Source organism: Prionailurus viverrinus, chromosome D2 (assembly GCF_022837055.1).
Source record: "Prionailurus viverrinus isolate Anna chromosome D2, UM_Priviv_1.0, whole genome shotgun sequence".
NCBI classification, from domain to species: Eukaryota; Metazoa; Chordata; class Mammalia; order Carnivora; family Felidae; genus Prionailurus; species Prionailurus viverrinus.
The window spans coordinates 31,821,621-31,845,729 of NC_062571.1; the positions used below are offsets into that span (position 1 = coordinate 31,821,621).

At 52.2% G+C, this 24,109-nt stretch overlaps 1 protein-coding gene across 7 annotated transcripts in view; it reads right to left on the reverse strand.

Annotated features, from left to right (window-relative positions):
* LRRC20 (leucine rich repeat containing 20) overlaps positions 1–24,109 on the reverse strand; it is a 117,808-nt gene that overhangs the window by 69,340 nt on the left and 24,359 nt on the right. For 4 of the 7 annotated variants that reach the window (XR_007145271.1, XM_047824852.1, XM_047824853.1 and 1 more), the window contains exon 2: positions 17,352–17,496. Coding sequence is in view for 4 of the 7 variants with exons in the window: in XM_047824852.1 (XP_047680808.1) it covers positions 17,352–17,433 (82 nt within the window). In the remaining 3 variants the exon portion in view is untranslated. Of the gene's footprint in view, positions 1–3,820; positions 3,861–17,351; positions 17,497–23,076; positions 23,153–24,109 lie in introns of those variants that run through there. The other 3 variants (XM_047824851.1, XM_047824854.1, XM_047824855.1) reach the window with 3 other exon arrangements.

Below are 24,109 nucleotides of genomic sequence, written 5' to 3' on the forward strand. Positions count from 1 at the left end.
GTCCTTAGCGCCCTCCCATCGTCCCCAACACCCGCAGCGCCCAGCCCAGTGCCTCATCCACAGTAGGGGCCAGTGCACGTCCCAGAAGACATTTCCCTGGTCTGACTTGCCGGGCACAGAAGCCTTGGGTCTGACACAGTGGTACCCCTGCCACGGCTGAGGCGCTGGCCACAGGGCAGGAGCACACACGTACAGGTGGACATCTCTGGGGGTGGTGAGACTCCAGACAACTCGGCTCGCCCGGAGCCCACTTCTGAGCAGGGCAGATGGTGAGGGGGCTGTGGTGGACAGTGGGGAGACTGCACTTACCCACAAAGGCAGGGCCCAGGGCACAACAGGACTGCACGACAATAGAGCTGCATGGTTACTGACTACCTTGAATTTTCACCTTTCCTCCCCCAAACAATCGCTCAGGGTTTGAGACGATGAGGAATCCACCCTGTAAGGAATGAGTTCTCTGAGCGGTAACTGGGCTTCTTGAAGTCACAGGCTGGATGAATGGACTCAGGGAAGGGCAGCAAACACCTCGAAACAGCATCTGTGCTCAGCATCTGACTCTGTCAAACACCAGTGCCTGTCCTCCAGCCTGCACACCCTGCCTCACCCACCTGCCAGTCGCGGAGCTCGCTCACTACCTGGGCTTCATTCGTGCCATTCCCACAGTCCGGAACACCCTTCCCTCTCTCCTCCAGCCTGCACACCCTGCCTCACCCACCTGCCAGTCGCGGAGCTCGCTCACTACCTGGGCTTCATTCGTGCCATTCCCACAGTCCGGAACACCCTTCCCTCTCTCCTCTGCCCCCACAAATCCTTGGGCTGGCCAGCCCTACCTCCCCCAGGAAGGATGCCTCACCTCTAACTTCAGGACACCTGCCTTAGTGCTTGTCCTGGATCATCCTCTCCCAACTGGTAAACATCTGCAGACTTGTATCTGGGACCCATGTGAGGTGAACTTGACAGGAGAGGTATGTTGACAACCCCTCGGGCCTGGCACTGAGCTGGGCAAACACTTCTGAACTTAACTATACCCTTCACCACCGAGAAAGCTTTGCCTTGGGATTCTCCCTTTGTAAAATGGGGGTCCGAGGCCCTTTTGGGGAATGCAGTAAACGGTGAGCTAGTATCTGTCCTAATGTTTGTGTTCACAGCAAGAACCATGCCCTCTGCGGCCAAGATGTAATGAGTCCAACTAATAAGGTCTTACCGTTGCCTGAAATCAGCCTTGAACCCTGGAATCCACCTTGACGATGATCACGGCTGTTCCTTTGCTAAGGAGCCCCTTTCCCTGGCTCTGCGCCCTGCCCCAGGCTTCCATCCCCATCACCCAAATACCTCTTCCCAGTCAAGAACCTTCAGGACCCCCATGCCCCACAAGTGGAACCCACCCTCTGCCACCTGGCATTCCCACCGAAGGATCTGGGTCCGACCTCCCTTTCCAGAAGCTCCTCATACAACTCCTCGAAGTTCCCACCCTCTAGCCAAGCCAGACTGCTCACTGTTCCCTACAAACTCTCTTTACTTTCCCACCTCTGTGTTTTTCCTGGCCCTATTCCCTTAGCCTCAAAAACCTCTCTCACTAATACCCTATTACAAGGCTTTGTTTGCAGGCTGCCTTTCCACGAAACCTCTGCTCATGTCTTCAAGTGAGCTTCAGCTTCTGGCCTCGAGCCCACCCCGGCCCCTGTCCGTCACGTGTCTGCCCCTCCATCCAGATGCCTGCTCTGCGTGTCTGTGTCTTACGTGAGAGTTAGTAACCCGTTTGTCTCACCCTTTCTGGCGAGGCGGAGAGCTCCCTGAGGGCAGGGATCGGGTCCCACAGAGGCGGGGTGGCATATTACAGAGGGCCTGGGAGGCCAACAGACTCAAGTGCACACTCCAGGACAAGACTTGCTGGCTGTGAAACTCCAGGCAAACCAGTGCTGCTCACAGAGCCTCACTTTCCCCTTCTATGAGTGACGTGAAAACACCGCCTGGCCAGAGCCGTTGAGGAGATCAGATGCAGTCATTCATTTGACAAATACCTCCTCAGTATCTGGTACACGCTCACACTGTCTGAGGATATGGTGGTGAGCAAGACAGAGTCCCTGACTGCCCCGAGCTTACACTCTCGTGTGGGGAGAGGAGCAGTAAATACAGACAGATACCTGCGACCATGTCAAGCAGGAAAACTGCTCTCAGGAAAAGAAAATGGTGTAATGGCAGACCAGGTAATTGAGACAAAGACTACTTCCTAGGGTGGTCAGGGAGGGCTTCTCAGAGGAGGCGACGCTCAGCGGAGACGAGAATAAGAAGGAGCAGGGCATGATGCAAAGAGCTGGGCAAAGGACAGCCTGGCAGAAACACAGGCAAGGGCACGGTCTGATGGGACACCTGCCAGAGCTCAGTCGTTAGCTCCCTCCTCCTCCCTCACCTTCCCTCCTCTGCAGCGCGTTACATAGACAGGCACAGCACACAGTGAGTAAAGGTGTGCCGAAACCGACCTGACAGAATAAGGAATCCTGGGGATAAATTGGCGCACGACAAAAACGTGTGTCTTAGAGAAACACATTCAACCAGGATGAGGCGGATGCTGGTGAAAAGGCTATTGAATTCAACCTCACCTCCAAAGATAATGACCTTCTGCCACACTGGTCTCTCGGAACAAACCACAATTTCCTAACCTGTAAAGGAAGGCAGAGATCACTCGTTTCAGCCAGTCACCACATTTGCAGCCCCGGGGTTTGTCGGAGCTCCAGGGCCAGGCCCCTCCAGGGTATGCTGTGTCCCTGGCTGCCTCATCAGCCAGAGCCACGGCCGCGTTTCTGGAAACATTTGATTTCCATAAACTCCTCAGTCTCGCTGAACAACCAGGGCGCTAACGCTTTCCTACTTGAGCGACACAAGCTCTTGATGCCACAGAAGGTTCTATTTGGTTATCTCTCTGAGGCAGAACTTTTTTTTTTTTTTAACGTTTATTTATTTTTGAGACAGAGAGAGACAGAGCATGAACGGGGGAGGGGCAGAGAGAGAGGGAGACACAGAATCCGAAGCAGGCTCCAGGCTCCGAGCAATCAGCCCAGAGCCAGACGCGGGGCTCGAACTCACGGACCTCGAGATCGTGACCTGAGCTGAAGTCGGACGCTCAACCGACTGAGCCACCCAGGCGCCCCGAGGCAGAACTTTTTAAGTCTTCTGCCAACAGGTATTTTTTGAAGTCGCGCGTTATCCAAGTGATTTTGATATTTCTCTTCACCTTCAAAAAAAGCCTACTTCAAGCGCCAGTGACACTAGGGCAGTCAGGTGTCGGTGGCTCTACGCTGGAAGGAGAGGTGAAGGATGCTCTGAGGGCTGCGAGGGACCCCAGAATTAGGGTGGGGGCTGAGACAGACAGGGTTGCTCCCAGGCTCCACAGAAATCTTCATTTCTAGATGGTCGTGCTAATATTTCCAGTCCCCTTGCTGTGCACCTCTTCAGGGGTGGGGGACCCCCAAACTCATCAGAAACCCTTTATCCACCTCCAAACAGCCTAGACCTCCCTATTTCTGTTAAGGCATGACCAGGCTTCAAACTGCACGCTCCCACAACCAATCAGCTGCGCACCCGCTCCCACAGCCTTCTGTGCAGGTCTCCTACCCCCCGGTCCCAACTCAGGACAAAGCCACACCAGCACAGGCCCGGCACACAGAAGGTGCCGTTCCCTGGTTTCCCTCCTGCAGCTCACACATCTGTCTTGGACCCAGCGGTGACCCTCCCGAACCTTACCTGGACCATGTGACTCCCTGCTCAGAAACTACCAGATCAAGTACAGCAGAGGCACTCAGGTCCCATTTAATGTACTGACCGCAGATGCCGAGCGTGACTCTTGCATCTGAAGGCACGTGTCTCCGTAAAACATGGGTCTGCTGTCCACAGCCGGTGACTTCCCCGGATTCCCAGCCGTCAAAACAGTCTATCCCATGCTGTTGGTTAACACAGGGGCAAGAACGTGAACTCGGCAGTTGGAGTGCTTGGGTTCAAATCCCCTCCCGTGGAGCTGCTGCTTAGCCCTTCTGTGCCAGTTTCTTTCTCTGAACATCAGGGATAATAGCAGCCACCTCACAAGGCTGAGTGGTGAACAGATCACAGGCTCACAGGGAGGACTGGACAAGACATATATCAGAGACAGTCTAGCACACCGTGGGCATTAAGTAAGTGTGGGCTCATCGTTATTCGTGGATCATTTTGACTCTAGGTGATTTTCATTCTTAGGCTGTCTTGAGAACCTAACCCCTGCATAGCTAGTGATGAGGGAAAAACGGTCTAAAGGTCTGATATACAAGGGAAGCCACTTTAGCTTTCTTTCTCAGTCAACACGACTGTATATAAACTTTGTTGAAAAGCTTGATTCATTGCCCACCACGCGTGCACTGTACATCTGCTTTGTAAATGAGTAGCCTAAAAAGAAAAACCATCCTGACCTTGAGATAGTGATCAGTGCCTCTACTCCCTGCATTCCTTTAAAACTCGTAATCCCTGCCTATATGTTAATCTGTAATCTTTGGAGCTTTTCCAAGATGTAAAAACTACATGACCCCGTAGAAACTGTTCATTCTCCAGAGCACTTTCTTCCCTGTAAAGAGCATGTTTCCCGGGCAGCTGTCCTAACTTGGCTGGAATAAAACCCTCTCTCTTACTTTTAGAGATTCTAAAGGCTTGGTCATTTTGTGTCCACATTTCCTGGCGTAGACGGCGGGATAGCAGAGCGAGGTGCCCAAGGTCACCTGGGGGTGCCGTGGAATTGTGCGCTCAGCACCAGCAAGGGCCCCTTGCGCCCCTCTGACTTCAGGGCACCTCACAGGGGAATCTGTGAGTTCTCCTGGTATCCAGACCTCCTCACATTAATGGTCCTGACTTTCATTTGAGCTGTTGAGGGTTACTGGTAATGTTCTTTAGGTGGGAATAACCTAGAGTGGCTGGAGTGGATGGGGTGGTTGTTTTAAATTGCCATTGTTCTAATTGATGTTATTAATGTAAGGCTTGAGTCAATTTTCTGGCTAGAAATACGAGAGACTGAACCACTCAGCTCTGAAGAGACGGGACCCTTGCTCCTTCTGGCCAAATGCTGCTTTCCGGTGACTGAAAGCCTAGGGGAAAGTGTCTGAGGATATTCTTTGAGATGTGTAGCAGTTCTATAGGAATTCCCCATCGCATAAAGTAATTAACAATTGGCTTGTCCGGGGACACACACATAAGGACTCCAACACACACTCCAACGCTTTGAGCCCCCTCGGTGGTCTTAGGCCTTGCTGGGAGAGACTGAGACACATAATAGAGAGTATCATGCCCCTTTGAAAGTGACGTTCACAAGCACCACCCTCTCGATCCACCACACTTAATATCCTTAGATTTTTCTCAAGCCTTATTCCCAAACTGAAACTAAAGTGAATGGGGGAGTCACGCTTCAAAAGCGGAACAGCTCCCGGAAAACCAACCACCACTCACAGGAACCCCAGCGGGCTGTAGGTGCAACACTTAGGGAGCCTCCACATGCAAGTGCTTACTTAAATGGGAAAATGTAACTTTGGATAACCTGAGGTTCAGATGGTCCAAACAAGGTTCTTCTGACATGTCTAAACTAGTTTTCTAGCAAGCACAATTAGAGAGAGCCGGCTGTTAAGACTAAGCAACCCAAAACGAAAGGCGTTCAGGTCACTCGGTGAAGCTCCTGGCTTTTGGGGGGAACCAATGCCCACTGAGGCCCTCTGGGCTTCATCTGGTTGTTTGTTGGTGCAGCTCTTGGCATCTTTGGACAGAACTGGTCGTGTTCTCACTGAAAAAAGAGAAATAACTAACTAATGGATCTATAAATTATAATGCTATCTTGCAATGAGATTTGTTTTTGTAAAAGGGAGGTATCTGGAAATCGGGCCTTTGATGTCCTCTCCACAAATATTAATGAAACAAAGGCTACATTTTGTTCGCATCTCGTTTGTGCGTGTGTGTTATAAATGGGAGAGATTTTTTTCTACCTTCAGATGGCACTGCTAAAATTAATTGGTAAAAGGGCTCTATCTAATTGGTTAAAAGGCAAGCGCTTATAAGAACGGGGCATTCTAAAACTCAGAAAGATGGAGGCTGATGCAAATGTTTTTCAAATTCATTGGATCTGGGAAAAGATCCAGTATTAAAACTAGCTTCAGTTTGTAGGTTCAACTAAAATACATATGTCTTTTGGAGTTACCAACATCGAATACAATACAGATAACCAACTCCTATTCTAACTGAGTTTACTGGTTACCTTCATGTTTTATCTGTTGCAATCGGTCAGCAGAAAATGACTTAAAATGATGGTTAATTTCGTCGTCTCATGAAGTTTTCATGGGTAACTGTTAAAAATAAACAGGTTGAGGGGTGCCTGGCTGGCTCAGTTGGAAGAGCACATGACTCTTGAGCTCTTGAGCTCAGGGTCATGAGTTTGAGCCACGCGTTGGGTATAGAGAGCGCTTACAAATAAATTAATTAATTTTAAAAATAAGTTGCATAAATAAAAAGGCTTATAGCTTTCAAAATCTTTGGTAACCTGAAACTTCGAAGTGTTGCTAAGTTAAATGATAAGCTGGGTTGAATTCACTGGATATCTAAGTGTTTTCCAAATAAGAGAGAACACTAAAGCACTGATTCCTGAATGTAGGTTTGCCTGCTTTGGGCTTCTGACTGCAGAGAAACTCAAGATACTTGGATCTGTTGGTAAATGTGCTCTGTGCTTCACTGAAAGTTGTCCTCTGAGAAAAACAACACACGTTTCTAGAAATGATGAAATGTGTCCACAGATTTCCAATCTGAAGACTTCTGGTGGAACAGACAGTTCGCCATCAGTCACCACTTAGCCTTCACTGGAGTCTGAGGTTTCTAAAGGTGAAAGTTCTGATAAATGCAATTAGGACTGCTGGGAAATGATAAGGAAAGCAACTCGGAATGCAAGGAGCTTAAGATGTGTTGTTGATAAGAAAGGTGTGAGGAATGGGAATACATTTTCATGAAGGAAAAAAAAAAGGTGTCCTAAAATGAGACTGGCTATTTGGAGAGAAGGCTTAGAACAAAATATGAACAAAAAGGACAGCTTGAAGGAACTAAGGTGGACTTTATGAAGCCAATGGAGCCCCTTGGAAATGTTGGCCTGATACTTGCTTACAGTGTTCCCAGCAGCCTTACCAGGTAAGTAAAGAATGTCACTTCCTGGCAGGTGCAGGAACCTCAGAAGATTTGGGGGACCTTGAGAAGAGGAATATACTCAAATCTATAGGTACTGCAGGAAAATCTGACAGCAAGTATTTGATTTGGCTTCTGGCCTTGAGAGGCTATTAAAAGTTCAATCCAAAATTCCTTAGAAAAAGTTGCACAAAGCGGATTACAGTGAACTTACATGACCGAGGCACGTGGGTGGCTCAGTAGGTTAAGTGTCTGACTCTTGATTTCGGCCCAGGTCATGACCTTACAGTTCATGGGATCGGGCGCTATCAGCGCTTGGGATTCTTTTACTCTTCCTCTCTCTCTGCCCCTCCCTCGTGCACACACTCTCTCTTTCTCTCTAAACAAACTTTAAAAAAAACTTACATGACTAATCAATAGTGCTTATGAACATAATGAGGCCAAATGTGTTAAAACTAGACTTGCTTTACAAACAAATTCGTCTTAAGGCTATTTTTGGTAAAAATCAGGGTGACTGTAGAAAAAAGACGTTTCAGTAACACACCTTTGTGTTAGATATTAGATTTCAATACTACTCGTTATAAACTACACTCGATCCTGATTTCTTCTAGTGTCCTCCAATGCCTGGCTAACATCCTCCTCTCCAAGCTAACATTTTGATTTTTCTCCCCCGGGTCTTTCTGACCCGGAATCATTTGAGAACTAAAACTGCCCTTTTTTCCTGAAGCCCTGCAAACTGAACCGGATGTAAAGATCGCTACAATAGCTCATGCGTAGGCAATCATTGTGCCCATTGCCCAGTGGGCCACGCAAAGATCATCAGAGCCGTCCGAACCACAAGCCAGGATCAGAAGTAGATGGCATCAGGGTAGGCTGCTCTCCCAAGATTCAGGACCAGGCCTGTGTTTCTATGCTTCTTTCCTTTTAAACTGTAGTATTAGAAGACAGTAAACCCACTTGTTGGCTTTCATCTCCGCCTTTATTACATCCTGGTTACTCGCTAATGTAACTAACATAATGTCAAATACGTCCCTGGTACCTCATTCCGACGGGAACTTGGCTAAAATGTTCATGACCTCTTGGACAGGTTCTAATATTCTTTTTCTTTCTGGTGTTTATACACTATGAGGGGCCTCCATTAGGAAAAACCTCTCCAGAAGTACCATCTGACTCAAATGTAACCTGCATTATATATAACACTCAGTGGATAGACCCTTGCATTTCTATAAACTTAGGTGGCAATTTATCAATTGCCAATGAAAGCTCCCAGCTACATACAACAGGAGGAGCTTAGTTTAGCTTGTCCAACATGCCAAAACATCCAACGTGCTCACAAACCACATTTTAGTGGATGGAATGGCTCAAGACAAAATAAAAAAAAAGGGGGGGGGCGGTTATCTACCAGTGACTCTCATTTAGGAGTGACTTGGTGGATTTAGCCACCTTCCAAATCTAACTTTGCCATAGAATCCAGAAGATTCTGAGGTAACTATGAATCAATGGTCTTCTTTACTAACTGCAGAAACCCAGAATGTACAGCTCTCCCAATCTGTGGAAAATTGCCAAAGATTCCTGTAACTTATATAAATGTTCAACTACTGTCTCAGTGCCCAAACTTACGGACAACTAGGCTTAAGACAGTTTTCTTTTCAGATTTTATTTTTAAGTAATCTCTATGCCCAATATGGAGCTTGAACTCATAAGCCCGAGATCAAGAGTCACATTCCTATTGGAGTGCCTGGGTGTTAAGCATCTGACTTTGGCTCAGGTCATTATCTCATGGTTTGTAAGTTCGAGCCCTGCATCATTTTTTTTGAATGTTTACTTATTTTTGAGAGAGAGAGAGAGAGAGAGCATGAGCAGGGAGGGGCAGAGAGAGAGGGAGACAGAATCTGAAGCAGGCAGGCTCCAGGCTCCGAGCTGTCAGCACAGAGCCCGACGCGGGGCTCGAACCCACGAGCCGCGAGATCATGACCTGAGCCGAAGTCGGACGCTCAACGCTCAACCAACTGAGCCACCTAGACGCCCCCTCTCTCTTACTTTTAGAGTTTCTAAAGGTTTGTTCATTTTGCCTCAACAGGACTCCACTGTAGAAACTACTTTAGGTGACACTCGAGGCCCTCAGATCTGAAGCCACCCTCGGCTCCCTTTACCCTCCCGTGTCACAGCCTGGCTGTCCCCGTCACAAGTGCCCGCTTGCATGCTGCCATGTCTTTGCTCACACAGACACCTCACCTAGGATGGCCTTCCCGTGATGCGTGACCCACACCCACTCCCCTAAACCTGCTCCATCCTTTAAGGTTCAGCCACAATGCCACATCTTCCGTGCAATCCCCTTAGCACGGGCGCTAAGCAACGCCCAGGGCATAAACACCCAAAGACAGGAGAGGCAGAAGTCCTCCTCACTTGATTCATTTTTCGTTCTGCAAGTATTTCATACGTTCATGGCCTCCTTCCTGTACAGGGCACTCCACCTCCCACAGGGCCTCCCTGGAGGCCGCTCAGGGCTGGACCAGCTCTCAAGATGGGCAATCTCCTTTCTGCAGACAGAAGAATGAGGGGAGAGGACTAAGTGGGGAGCACTAAGTGTTCTGCACCCACACCTGAGAGGCTGAGGGCATCTGTCCATCCACCCCTCAGATGCATTCTGGGCGCCGCGGTGTCAGCACCACAGTGACTGGGGACCCAAGACACGGGTTGGCTGTGCTGGAGGTTGCCCACCAGTGAACCCCACTCCTGGCATCCGTCCCCCGTGGGGCTAGAGTGGGGGCAGGTGGGACTTCTGGTCATTGGAGCTCCCAAAGTTCTAGAAGGGGATTTGGGGAACCCCAATAGAGAGACCTGGGCCACATCCGTTTGGGCTTTGGGGTCCTCTCCCACCAGGGCTAGAAACAGTCCTGAAAAAGCCTCAGGATACCAGCTAACCATCCTTACCCCTAGCAATTCCAGAACTTGCCAATGTAACCCCAGCAGGGCCTTACAACTCCCCCTCTGCTCCCACAAGACACTATGCCAGGGAGGAAGGGGTCAGGGTACAGAGGACAGGGCCGGAGGAAGCCTGGCTTCCCACTGTTTACCTGGTGGGTCTCATGTGTTGCACACTGGACACATGTAACACCTATCGTTTCTTGTTTGTGTGTTTTAATCAAATGTATATAGCTATAGCACCCTGCCTTCCCAACTGAGAGGCAGGAAGCTGAGGACAGCAGATCAGAGGCTTCCAGCCCTCGTAGCAAACGGACAGGTGGCCCCGGCCAGGCTGAGGGCTCCCCTGTGAGGGCCCACTCCCTCTTCCACACATCTGACCTGTGCCTGGCTGACCCTCAGGCCAGGAGACAGGTGAGCAACACACACATCCGTCATCTCCACCAGCATCAGCCTCCTGGGCTCAGGGCCGTGAACTCCCCTCCCTGACAGTGTGCCTGGGAGATTACGTGTGTCTATCTTCCTCCCCTCCGCACTGGCCACTCCTGGGCCACTTGGTTCCTCCAAGTGAGATACACACAGTAGGTGCTCAATGTGGTGTTTCTTAAAAAGGGGCAGTATCTGACCTGAGAGAAGGCATTCTTCAGATTTAGTGAGTATATTTAAGTGCTTCCTAAATACCCCTGCTCAAGAAAGGAGCTGCAAACTCAGATCCTGTGGGAGTCAGCTAGGAATGTAAATACAGGACGTGAGCTGGGCTGAGTGGAAGCCCCGTCAGGACGCCAGGACATAGGCACTCATGCCCAGCGAACACTCTGGTCAAGTCTGGGTCTCAGTTGACACTCAGCTCTCGGCTGGTGACAGGGCGCCATCTGCTGGTGGGAGCAGGAGGAGACAAGCACTCACCCCAGCAAAGTAGGGGTGAGCCTAGGAGACAGGGGAAGTAGGAGAGGGGGGATGTGTCCCTTCTGTCACTAGCTTTGGTCTGCCCACCTGACCATCTCACAGCTCATGGCCCAGCTGCTCAGTTCCCCGAGAATGGGTCACACCACACTCATATTCATTCTTTCTCTCTCTCCCTTTCTCTCTCTCTCTCTCTCTCTCTCTCTCTCTCTCACACACACACACACACACACACACACACACACACACACACACATCCAGGCCAGCCCAGACAATGCCCTTCCCTGCCCAGCCACCCAGAACCTACCAGGAGAAGGAAGTTCTAGAATATAATTCATAAACCACCGGTTCTCAAAATTCAAGGCAGGGGAGAATCATACAGGATTCGTGTTAAAATGCAGGTCACCCAGCCCACCCTGGGATGTCACCTTTAAAGCTCTAGCGTGGGCTCCATGAATCTGTATGTAAACACAAGCAGCCCATGGCGGCTGTCCCCATCACCACCGGCGACACCTTAAATGACCAGGCAGATATTAGCCTCTGATAATTTTCCTCCTTTTCAGGGAACAGGGCTGGCCCCGCTGTGGTTCCAACCGGTGTGAGCCAGAGGCCAGCATGAGGGGGAGCAGGGGCTCCACGTTCTCCCCATCTCCTTCCCCAAGTCCTCAGTGGGAAGGGTCACCTAGAGCTGTGATGAAACCGGCCCCACCTCCCAACACCTGTGTCACGCCCTCAGCCTTAGCTCCAGCTTCTCGAAAACAAGGGAACTCCTAATTCAAAAGCAGCACGGCGGAGGGGCAAGCTGAATGCCTCCGTGCTACTAAACACTTAGAAACCCTGGACTTAGAAAGGTCTGTGGCTTGGTTTCTGCATCTGTAACGCGGGGATATTAACATCACCCCTCTCACAAAGTCAGCGTGAGGATTAAATGGCGCAACGATGAGCCGGCAACCCGGCCTGGTGTGTGACAAGAGCAAGCTGCACGAGTCAGAGAGGAATGTCAAAGACACGGGGGCAGGAGGCTACCGATGCTCTGCTGGCCAGGGCCGGCATTCCCAAGGGGCTCAGGCTGAAAGGCCTAGAAGAGGTCAGGAATGCAGCGCTTGGCCTGTCTGAGGGAAGCTGAAGCTGGGAGCCCCACGGAAAGTGGGGGTTTTGAAGGACTCCCTTCAGAGAAAGACTGGACTAGGGATAAGACCGGCTTTTTCATAATTAGAAGGCTGCTTTGTCTTTGCCTGGGCACTGAATTTAAAAAAAGAAAACAGGGGCACCTGGGTGGCTCAGTCGGTTAAGCACCAGCTCGTGGTCTCGGCTCAGGTCTTGATCTCAGGGTAGTGAGTTCAGGCCCCACGTTGGGCTCTGAGCTGGGCGCGGAGCCTACTTTAAAAAAACCAAAAACAACAACAAACAAATCACCCCCCTGAGATTTGGAAACCACAGGTGGGTGTAGGGTTTGAATATTCAATTCCCTAGAGGCCCCGACACCCCTTGGGCCGAGAAAGATGTGTTTCTAACCCAGCGGTAGGCAGGCATCTGCTGCAAGCAAACACAACCCTTCAGAAGCACATGCCCTCAGTCCAGGGTCATGCAGGCCAGGCTCCATCAGGCAGGAGTACAGAGTCCCAAATTATTGTATCAGATCCACCCAGAACAACCCACTGTGAGCTAGAGTCAACAGAAGCAGGAGATGTGGGCCGCTGAGAACTCCCTGTGATAAAGGTAGTACAAACGATGAAAAAAGACAAGTATAGTCAAATGATTAAAGAAATAAAAAAAGAGATTAAACACATAAAACAGAAATAAGATATTATTCCCTTAAGTCAGATTTTTTTAAAAGAAAAGGTAAAAGATTTATCAGATCTGAAGAGAAACCAGAGTATATGAAATCAGGTTTTTTAAAGAACCAAACAGAGCTTTTGAAAATAAAGTAGGTAGCCTTAAAAATTAAAACTCAATGAGGGGTTCGAGAGCAGACTAAACACAGATGGACAAGCAAATAATGAACCAGCAGACAGATCTCAAAATGCAGCAGAGAGAGGAAGAGAAAGGAAATATACTAGTGCAACAGACGGACGCACAGAATGGAAGCCCCAAGAGGAAGTGCAGGCAAAGAGACCCCGAGGGATAGGGGGCAGACACACACCCTGAGCTAATGACTTGGGACTTCTGTGAAATGAACACAGATGGGAATCCGCAGGCAGAAAGTACCAAAGACCACAGAAAGGTGGTCTCAGACACCTGTGCCCGGCACACAGCGGGCCCCGGGCAACGCTGGCTCCTTCCTCTGCAGCTCGTGCTGGGCACGCCTTCCCGCCAGCTCTGTCAGGCCTCTGTCCCAGCTGGCCATGCCCTCCCTTCCCACACTCTGCCGGGCCTTTCCAAGCCCCGTTCCTTGGCAATGAGGATCAGTGTTTAAAAGTCATCCCCAAAGGCCTGGGATTCTCTCCCCTGGAGAGAAGTGGGGTGCAGGGCATCGAGGCCCGCCAGTCTACTGGCCAGAGGGAACAGTGAGGTCAGACAGAGGCCCCCAGGAGTTCAAGGACCCAGGAAGCCCAGATGTGCATGAGGCCTTTACCAAGAGAAAGAACTAACCTGAGGACACAAGGAGTGGATGGAGAGGAAAGCCTGAGTTCCTGACTCTGCACAAGCTCAATCGAAAATGCTAAGGAGAGGTGAGGGGCTGGAGAAAAGTGGCTTCGACTCAAGCTGAGGGGCAGACCAGGGGCCAGAGGGAAAGGAACCCACTTCTTGGAGGATGAAGAGGCCTGCAGTGGGGAGACAAGGGCTGGGAACCCCAGCTCAGGTTGCAGGAGGAGCGAGCCTGGCTCCGGAGGGCAGCCACAGGCGCCTGGCCGAGCGTGTGCGGTGCTTTCCAGGGTGACCTACCCGAGTAAGGTGAGAACCTGTAACTGAGCTCTCCCGGCCGGGTCTCTACTGGGACCTTCCACTCTGCAGAGAGACACCTGCGGCTTCTGAGCAGCCATCCCAGGGCTGCATCCCGGACCTGCGCATGGGGAGGAAGGGAGGGGAACCCAGCAGAAGGGAGAAGCCAGAGAAGCCCATTCCACACCCAAGGGCTTACACAAGGAGCTACCTCCGTAACTCTCATCTGTTTTTGGGAAGGGGGTGGTCCTCTCCCTAAAATCTATCTTCGCTACTTAAAAGAGTAATATGCGTATCACAGAATGTTCTGAAAATGCACGATAGTATTTTCTAACATCCATTTTGTGTCTCGTTTTATTTCCTTTCAATTTTTTTCCAGTATACACACACTTAACATAACTGGTATCTGTCTGTACCGTTTGGGATCCTTGCTTTTTTCCAAGTCATCTTATACGGAAAGATTTGCCAGTCTTCATTCAAGCACGTAATGAAATTTCATGCACCACTTTTAACAGCTACATAAATTACATTGTACAGCTGTAACAAAATTTATTAAAGTGATTACCCGCTGCTGGTTTTTTAGGCTGTTTCAGGTTGTTTGCTGTTTTACATGAGAACCACACTGGGTTCCTTCACGCATCTTTCAAGACCCACTTCCATTCCCACCTCTTCCAGAAAGCCTTCCTGGATGCCTTCAACACCTGGCAACATCTCCCACCTGTGAACTCCAACCACCTGCAGTGTGTGTCTGACCAGGGCCAGCATGGAGCCCTTGTGTCACTCACTGCTCTCTGTCCCACAGTGGTGGGCTGGGACTCCATGACTCTACTGCACAGAACCCTAGGGAACCCCCCAGCACCCTGCACACAGTGGATGATCAGTACATACGGACAGCTTAGACCCCAGACCCCTCAGACCACAGGAGCCCAATGAGCTCCACTTGCCAAAGGGCCCGGGTTGCAGGTGCCCACAGTGGCCTGGTCTGACATTTTGCTTCTTCACTGGGCACCAAAAAGGTAATAAACCAGCCTAACTTTAAAGACACAGTCATCTCCCCGTGAAAGTCTGGAGCTCCAGTCAAGACAGCCAAGGCTGAAAGGTTCGACTCCCCTCCCAAGATGACTAAAGCTTTACAGCGTGCACAACGCCGGGGACCAGCAACTGCCCAGGTCCCCACCCCAACACAGCGTGGCAGGGAAAGTTCCCGGCCTCTGGGGTCGGACACTCAGGGTTTCAATCCCAGTACCACAGCAGCCAGGCAGGGCAGCAGACACCTGCCTCGGGGTTTTTAACGGACACGGCGCCAGGCAGTGCAAAGGGGCTGGTCACAGCACACCCCACTCTAGACGCCCTGTGCGCCGCACCCCTGCAGGGCGGCCACTCTTCACAGAAATCCACACCTGGCCTGCACAGAGAACTGCATTTGCAGTCTCTGGTCCACAGACATTTAAGTCGAGACTCCATGTGGCCTTCCAGGCTCCCCAGCTGCAGGGCACCGTCCCCCCGGCTCCTCCATGCCACGGGGGCAAATCTGTGGTGCTGCCATGCATGAGATCCCAGCGCTGCCTGGGACATCAGCCTCCCAAAGTCCTTGCGCTAACAACACCGACTCCAGGAAGTCAGAATTTTGTCCTCCCGCCTCTGCCGCCCCTCCATCCTTGCTCCCATGACGCATCTGGAAGAGGCTGAGCTGCACACGTGTCCCTCTCCCCGGCAGCATTTTAAGGCAGGGGTAGGTTATTCACTGCAGAGACTTGCTGATTTGCACCGAACTCCCCATCTGAAGACAGCGTGAAGACACCCAGCTTGGTGGCCAGCTGACGGCTGCAGGAGGCGTGTTTGTGGCCGAGAGGGACTTAGGCCCCGCCCCTAGCCCTCAGAGACTCGCTGAACTACCCGAAGGCAACACCTTACAGACCCCCCATTCCCCTGAACTCCCTTGACGAGGTGGGCACAGTTAACACCCCCGTTACATCCATGAAGAAAACCAGCTTAAATCAGAGGTTAAGCAGCCTGCTGGGGTATTGGGCTATTTGGTGGTAGACTGGGGATTCCAATCCAGGCCATACGAGAGGTGGCGAGTCTTGAACACCAGGCTAAGTACAACCGCCTCAGCGGCCAGCACAGCAATCCAGGCTGCTTTTCCTGAGGGCCTGTGGCCATCAGCTCACCAGCTGAAGCCTCCCCCAGAACTTTGACTCCAAAACCGACGACAACTCGCAAGACCGTCTGCCACAGATGATGCCTCTCCCCCTTCAGCTCAGTTTAGCAAACGCTATGTGCGCACAAGGCGTCTGGCATGGCTCTGGCTCTGGCGGCACAGGGACAAAAGTCCCTGCCCTCTAGGGACACTGCATGACTGCTACAGAGGAAGAAGGGAGCCAGGGGTGGATGGTGTAGGGCTGAGGGCTTCCTGAAAGAGGCAGTGACCTAGCTCACCTTGAAGGCCGAGTGACCCTCCACTTTCTGGGCTACCACGCCCTGTCCGGGAGCCTCAGACACGCCAGACCAACGGCTGCGCACAGAAATACTCTATCTTCCCAGTCCCTGGGCTGTTGGTCGGCCAATAACCTCCATGGAAACGCTCCTTGGAGAGACACAGACACGCATGGGCACAGATATCCCGACCTACCTGTGAATTCGTCTCTGGGTGCCAAAGACCCAACTCAAATCCCACTCTGTGTATGCAGTCATCCCCAAGGCAGGAGTGTGCTCCCCTCCTCTGGGTTCTCACAACATGTCAGTGGCTCTAAGGGGGCACACACGTGCCAGCGGGAGACACACACGCATACACACACATGCACATGCACACAATCCTTGTACACGCGAACAGGCAATAAATAGCTGAATTCAGTCACATAGGACGGTTTGCTTAGATGCTTGAAGTCTTGGCATAACTGTCTGGCCTAAAATGCCACGACCAAGTCAAAGCAAAAAATACGTAAGACACAACTGAGGTAAAACGGTGGCGTGAAAAGGGGCCTGCAGGCTGAGGGACCTGGGAAAAGCCCAGTTTGCCTTCGACCCTCACGTCCTCATCTGAAGACCAAGGCTGGTCATGCTTGGCGAGTGCCCGCTCTATCACAAGGCCACTGTGCAGAGTCAATACGGCACCACTCATGAGGCACCTGCACAGGGCCTGGTACACGGGGCTACTCGGCAGTGCCAGCTATTGTCACCTGGGTCAAGGGCACATAACACACTCAAGAGTCAGCGGCAGTGCCAGGGCAGGCAGATCGGCTCCCAGCAAGCGGGAGCCCTCACGTAGTGTTTTTCAAGCCTCTTTGTCCGCGGCCACGATAAGTCTCGCACTGCGGCCTGGTATACACAAACTGAACAATGACCACAATGAGATTCCCCGGCACGCTTCTCCTCGTGACGAGGGCGCACACGGACACGGTCTCTTTGCTCTTCTCTTTCGATTTCACATCTAAATTGATCTCGCACACCGCCTACAGGGTGCCCTCACTCACCCAGGGTATCAGAGCCGCTCTCCACGGTCTCGTTGACCTTCCTTGCAACTCTGGCCACGGCCTCACCCATCTTCTTCAGCATGCAGGCGAGGGGGTCCTGCTGCCGGCCACCAGGCCGGTCTGCTGCTCACAAGGGGGCCTGTGCCTGGGGAAGACACAGGGCCATGAAGCGCCCGCCCACCCCACCCCCCACCCCCCCAGCCAGGGACCCATCCCTGAATCCACCCTCCCGTGGGACCCAGGCTGCAGAAAGCCTGCAGGGAACGGCCCAGGCCACTCACTTCCTCCCGAGGGGCCCAGAGACCAGGCCACATGCAGCTCGGCCTTCGGAGCAGCCGATGTGCCCATCAGAGGGTGGATCCACACGTGTGACCTCACCGAACACAGGGCAAGCGCCTGAAACAGTGGCCAGGCGGGTGTGAGGGCGCAGGTATGTGCTGCCTGTGACTCACTTAACAGGCGGAGCAGAGGGGAGGAGGCGGAGCACAGCTCTGGGCTGGTGCCCTGTCCACAACCACCAGGACAGGTCCCCTAGCTCCCAGTTCACCTCACCCGGTACCTCTGCGGGGTCCCTCTTGCTTGCTGGGGAGTGGGGACACAGAGGCAAGTGCAGTCGGTGTGACCAGTCAGAGCTCAGTCTGGTTGGTCTGTGGCCTCTAAGAATTCCCTTCCCACCTGTCAACATGGAGGGAAGGCTACGGTTTTATGCGGCTTTAGCCAGCAGACCTGATGATCAGCCTGGTGCAGAGTTTATCCGCCAGAGCCAGAAGGAAAAAGAGGGGGTGGGGTGAGGAAACAAGAGAAGGGAAATTGGATCACTGGGGGAGAAAAGGCTTAAAGAAGGTTGTGGAACACAGTCAAAATTCTTAGGTGGCAAAGACATGAAGGAGCAAACTAGACAGGTCTCCAACTCCCTGTTTATTACAGAGAAGGAAACTGAGGCATAGAGAAGGACCAGATGACCTGGCCAAGGTCAAAGAGAGTAAATGGCAACAATCTGGCCAGCTCAGCTCCACATCCAGTGCTCACCTCTTTACAAAAGTTGCCCCCAACACCGGCAGCAGCACCCCAGGGACAGAATGAACTTGGGGCCAAGGTCAGTGCCCATTCCCAGCTTCAAAGACAGCTAGGTTGCTCAATGAACTCGCCCTGAGGGTCAGAGGCAGAAGCATGTGAGGACAGAGAGAAGGAGGTGAGGGTAGTGCTTGGAGCTGCTAACAGAGACCATGAAAAAGGCCCTATGTGCTCAGCTACACAGGCAGGGCAGGCAAGGCTGAGCTGGGGCTGGCCAAGCCCCCCTTCCACTGAGTGACAGGGGTGAATTCCGTGTACGGGTGCATCTCACCAAGGAGGCTGACACTGAAGGTTTGAGACACCCAGTGCAGCGGAAAAAGACCGTTTTTTGAAGACAGGTCTAGTGCCCAACTCTGCCATTTATTAGTTCAGAAGCCCTGGGAAAGATTCCTAACTACTCTCAGCTGTAGTTTCTTCATCTGAGAAGGAGATCTTAGTAACACCCACCTCACTGGATTCATATGAGGACTGAACAGAAATACATACATCTTTCCTGGGCCCAGGGCCCAGGACATGTAGGTCTGAACAACTTATAAAGAGAATAAAACAGTACACATGCAGACATGACACTGGCCTCTAATCCCAGTTTCATACCCATGTGACTTTGAACAAACAACTCAGTGGAACTCATCTTTGAGGAATGACTAGAATCTCCCCCTCCACCTCCAGGAAGTCCTCCCTGATTGCCTCGGCCCTCAGTGCTTTCTCCTCCCTCTGAGTTTCAGCAGCACTTAAGGTCTTAGCACAAGCCACTTGGGTTGTTTATGAGCATTTTACAGTATACATATTTGTCTCCCCAGTCAGCCTGTGTGCAGCTTGAGACAGGGAGCAGAACTACACTGTGCTTTCCCCCTGCATTTTTATACCACATGCTGAATACAGATGCCTAGTTAGTATCCTTCGGTGGTGATGATGATGATCAACAGCCACCATTTGGGTTTCAGATCTACATACAAGCCAGTGGATTCTTATAATAAATCTAAGGCACTGTCTAAATGAGAAGGGTCCTATAGTCAAATGCCTACAAGTGCTAGGTAGGCAACTTGCATAAGGTGGGCCAGGGTGGGACAGTGGGGAATAGTGGTGACTACGGCAGACTAAACCCAACACCTCCACCATGCTGCCCTTAGGACCATCCCTTAAGCCTGAGTCATAGCAATGTCGTCGGGGTCTTGGCGACTTACTCTAACCCCTATGAACGGGAAAACTGAGGGTCCCAGAAGGGAGGTAAATGAGCTAAATGCAAACAGAAACCTAGGCCTCCTAATCCCAGCCTAGGAGTCTTCCTACTATTCCATGTTCCTTCCTTGCCCTATCTCCAGTATTTGTCATCAATAATCACAAACATGTATTGAGCATCCACTAAGGTATCGGGCATAAGAATGAAGAGGACAGAAATACAGGACATAGCTCTGACTTGTGATTTTCATGGAGAGCTTTCTAGGAAACATACCGAGGCAATCCTGGCCACACGGCACAAGGGCAAGAGAAGGTAGATCTCTAAGCCGCCCAGGGTCTGTGCTGGCCCTGAGTGGGATTCCCTAGGCTGATTTACTTCCAACCAGGCCCTATACTTACAATTCTACTAGCTGTCACCAGGTAAGGTGGGGACAGGGCGGGGGTGCCATAGGCCATTGAGCCCACTGATGAAAACCAGTCAAATTAAAAACCTCACCCCTGGTGGCAAGCTAAGACACTCTATGGTGTGGGTCGGAGAATGGGCATCAAAGCAGGAACAGGAGTGACCTGCAAAGTCTGGGAGGCAGAGCAGGTAACTAGGAGGAAGGGCCCCGTACAATCCAGAGGATGTTCTGGGTAGCACAGATGTACCCTAGACCTCCAAGAAGTTCCTGCTGCCTAAAATCGCCACCCTCACTAACTGGCCAGGAAACCCCCTTCCCCTCACCTCCCCTCCCCTCTCAAGGGAGAATTCCTTCATAAAGTCCAGCCGATTGTCCCTCTCCCAGGTCAGACGACAAAGGCTTGTCCCTCTGGCACAGAAAGGACTGTGAAATAGGAGCCTGGCGGGGCCAGGTATGGCATAAGGCCCAAGATGGGAGCAACGGGCCCAGACTGAGGGAAGACCAGATGGGATGATGGGAGCCAGTACTGGGTCCCTAAAAGGGCACTGCAAGGTTGTCCAACTGCACTGACTGCTCCCTTTAGATCCAACCCAATACTAGTCCTCTTTGACAAAAGAAAAAAAAAAAAAAAAAAAGGAAGATATATTTAGCATATAACAACCCCAAAAGGAGGTAGAGATAAAAATAAAGTTGCTCCTGTTTTCTGTTTTTTGAGAAAAATAGGAAACTTTCTGGGTCACATAAGTGGCACAGAGAGCTATGGACCTACTTCTAACTGAATGCAAAGGGCCCTAGGCATGGCTGCCCCCAGGGTATCAGGGCCCCTGTCTATATAAACAACATGAGTCAGCCAAAATCTGCATGTCAGCACCATTCTGGCCACCAAATCTCTTGCAATCCTACAAAAGAAATGTTCTGCTGGCCAGCGGAAGCAATCAGCATGCGAGGGAGCCCTCCTGGAACCAGAACCCACCTACAGGACCCCAGGATAGCTCCACAGGGTCAAGTCTGGGCTCCTTGAGGCATCTGGCCAACCCCACAGGCAGAGGTGATGGTAGAAGGAAGTCAGAGTGTCCCCAAGGGACTGCCTCTGCTAAGGGAAGCCTTAGCTAATTTCAAGGCGAGTGCTCCAAATCGTGGAGACCCTGGAGCACAGGGTCCGAAGCCATACTCGCTGCTGCTACCCCAGCAACACATTCCTCTCCATACACCCCCACCTCCCCTTTCCTCAGAGTGTGCATCACAGTCTCAGGAAATGTTTAAATCCAGCAAATATCTTCTGGGCACCTCCTAAAAGGCCCACACAGGGGGGAGTCAAGTTACAGAGACAGGGCATGGGCCAGAATGAGCCTCCCCTGACTAGGAGAAACTTAGTGACAAAAGGAAGAATGAGCCAGATGCCGGCAGGGCCATGATGCCAGGCCCAAGGAGCATGTGTGCCCCGTGCACGAAGGGGAGAGAGACATGGTCTGAGCAAAGGGACCCAAAGAGATGAGAGAAAGAGGGGAACAGGTAGCCAATTTGTCTGTCCCCAGACTGCTGGGGGAGGGAGCTGTAGGACCTCCTAGAACTCTGTGCTCCGTTTTTCTGCAGTGAGCTAGGGAAAGTTTTTTGAGGACAGCCTAAGACCAGAGTTTGGAAAGTTATCAGTGTTTGTGAGCAGCCGCATTTGTAAAACGGAAATTCCACCTCCCTTGCTGGGTTTTGAAAAGAAAATGAGATATAATTTTCTAGAAAGGTCTTTGCAAACCTTAAGCACTTCCCACACTGATGCATGACGAGTTGGTGATTGAACAAGTACAGACGGTAAGTTAGGATATAATAAACCGAATGCCAGAAAAGTTGTCTTCCTTTGTGGGAGCTGGCAACAGGCCCTCCTGGATCTATAACCTAGCTTCACCCGGAGACAAGGCTGGAGGAGGGAGGATTTTTGCTCAAACCCTGACTGCAGCCCGCTGCTGGGGCTCCTGTCATCACCAGTGAGAATACTACCTTATCTGGAGCCCCGAGATCCCTGCAAAGGAGCTGCTGCGACACCCCTTCCGCACCAGCTGCTCCTATATTTAGTTACTGGTGTGGTCACTTGGGAACTTTAGAGCCTGGCAGCCGCTCCAAAGGGCAACTCGAGCCTCTTGAGCCATGTGTGCAAGCTTCCCCACCGCTGGCTCCTGCAGGTCCTTCCGGCCACGCCAAGCGGGGGAGCAGGTGGGAAGGTGAGAGGCTGAGGGCTGGATGGTATCCAAATAGCCCCAAAAGCCCTCGAGACCTGGACAGGGTTGACCCACTTTTCTACCCAAGGGAAAGCAGTCCGCTGGGGCATGAGCGGGACGGGCCGGCGCCTGGTTTTGAGCCTTGGGGTTCGAAGCGCCGTGCGCGCTCTGCTCCGGGCACCCAGGCACCCTGGGACGGCGTCTCCAAGGTGTGTGCGCCGGGGCCAGGCCAGGGTCCCCGCGCCTGGCACAAGGGGAACGCCTCACTCGTCTACCCCACCCCCCGGCGCCCGCAGCCAATGGCTCCTCGTCGCCGGCCCCCCGCTCGCGCGGCAGGCGGGGACTGGGAGAATAAAGCAGGCAGTGGGGGAACGCTGATGCTAGCCGAGGGCCGAGGACTCCCGCGCTGCCCGGAGGCCAGGAGGCATGCTCCGAGGCAGGCGTCTGCAGGCCCTCAGAACGGAAGCAAGCCCAGAAAACGCTGCTTCAGGAACGAAATACACAACAGCTTCTACCGGCAAGGGCGCCTCCCGCGGGGACCAAGGCCCGGCACCGCTTCCCCCGGCTCCCTATTCCCTGCCACCGCTGCGCCCACTCCCGCGAGCCAACCGGGGTCCAGCAGCAGTTTGCAAACAGGAGCCGGCACGTCGCCGGGCCCCTTGGCACTGCAGAAGCCGCAGCTGATGCACCGCTGCTCTTTCCACCCGGTGACCTGGGGGAGGGGTGAGGACGCTGCAGGAACGGGGGCACTTCTCTCCCTCTCGCCCCCAGCCCTCCAGCGCTCAGCCTCAGACTACATTTACTTTGCGGGGCACGAAGCGTGGGGACCCGTTCTGGGCCGCTCTCTGCTCCACTTACAGCGACAATGCCTCCTAGCGCCCTGCGCAGCGCAGTCACGCTCCCTCGGCCGCCGGCGGCGCCCCATGCAACAGCGGCGCGCCGGAGCGGGCGGGGCGCGGAGCGCGGGACCGCGGGCTCTGCGCGCACGACGGCTCGGCCAATCGCCGCGCGGGCATAGATGCCGGGGCGGGCGCAGGCCGCGGGCCCGGGCCGCGCGCAGCCAATCAGTGAGCCGGTCCTCACGCTGCGCCCAGGAGCGGCGCGCGCGGAAAAGCGGCCCGCGCGCTCTCGTCCGCAGGGTGGATCCGCTTTGTGTGCGGCTTCTGGAGGGAAAACAACGAACGTGGGTGTAGACGGTTCGAACGTGTCGCACAGACCCCGAAATCAATAAATAGGACTCCAGATTCTTCTCGACAGAATAGAGTTGAATTAGCCAGATCAGGGGCACTTTGAGAAACGTGAAGATGGGGGGATAGAAAACTTTTCATGTGATGACTTCAGCTGCCCATTCGGGTTGTTAGAGACAATTGTGGCTGCACTAAGTTATTTCACCTTTCTAAATTCCAGCATTCTCCTCTATACAGTAGGAATTAAAATACATAAATACTTTACAGGGGATCACTGTGAGGATTAATACATGAAATGTTCCGGGCAGCGCTGAGCATGACAGCTCAGGGAAAGGTGGCTGCTTCACAGGTCTTTATTTATGGAGGACTCACCATATACCCTTTACAAGGCACTATGGAGACGACCAAAGAAGCGAGGCTCCTGACTCAACCCATGGCAATGATCAACATGTCAAATGCTCTAAAAGCGTGTATTAAATATGTAGGAGTTCTGAAGAAAGAACATTTAACTCGGCCTCCAGGGACTGGGGCAGTCAGATAAGGAACACACATTCCCCTGGGTCTTGATGGATGTTACCGGTTGAATTGTCTTCCCAAAAAGAGGTATCCTGAAGTCTTAACCCCCAGTACCTCAGAAAGTGACTTTATTTGGATCATTGCAGATACTAGGTAAGATAAAATCATACTGGAGTAGGGTGTGAGTG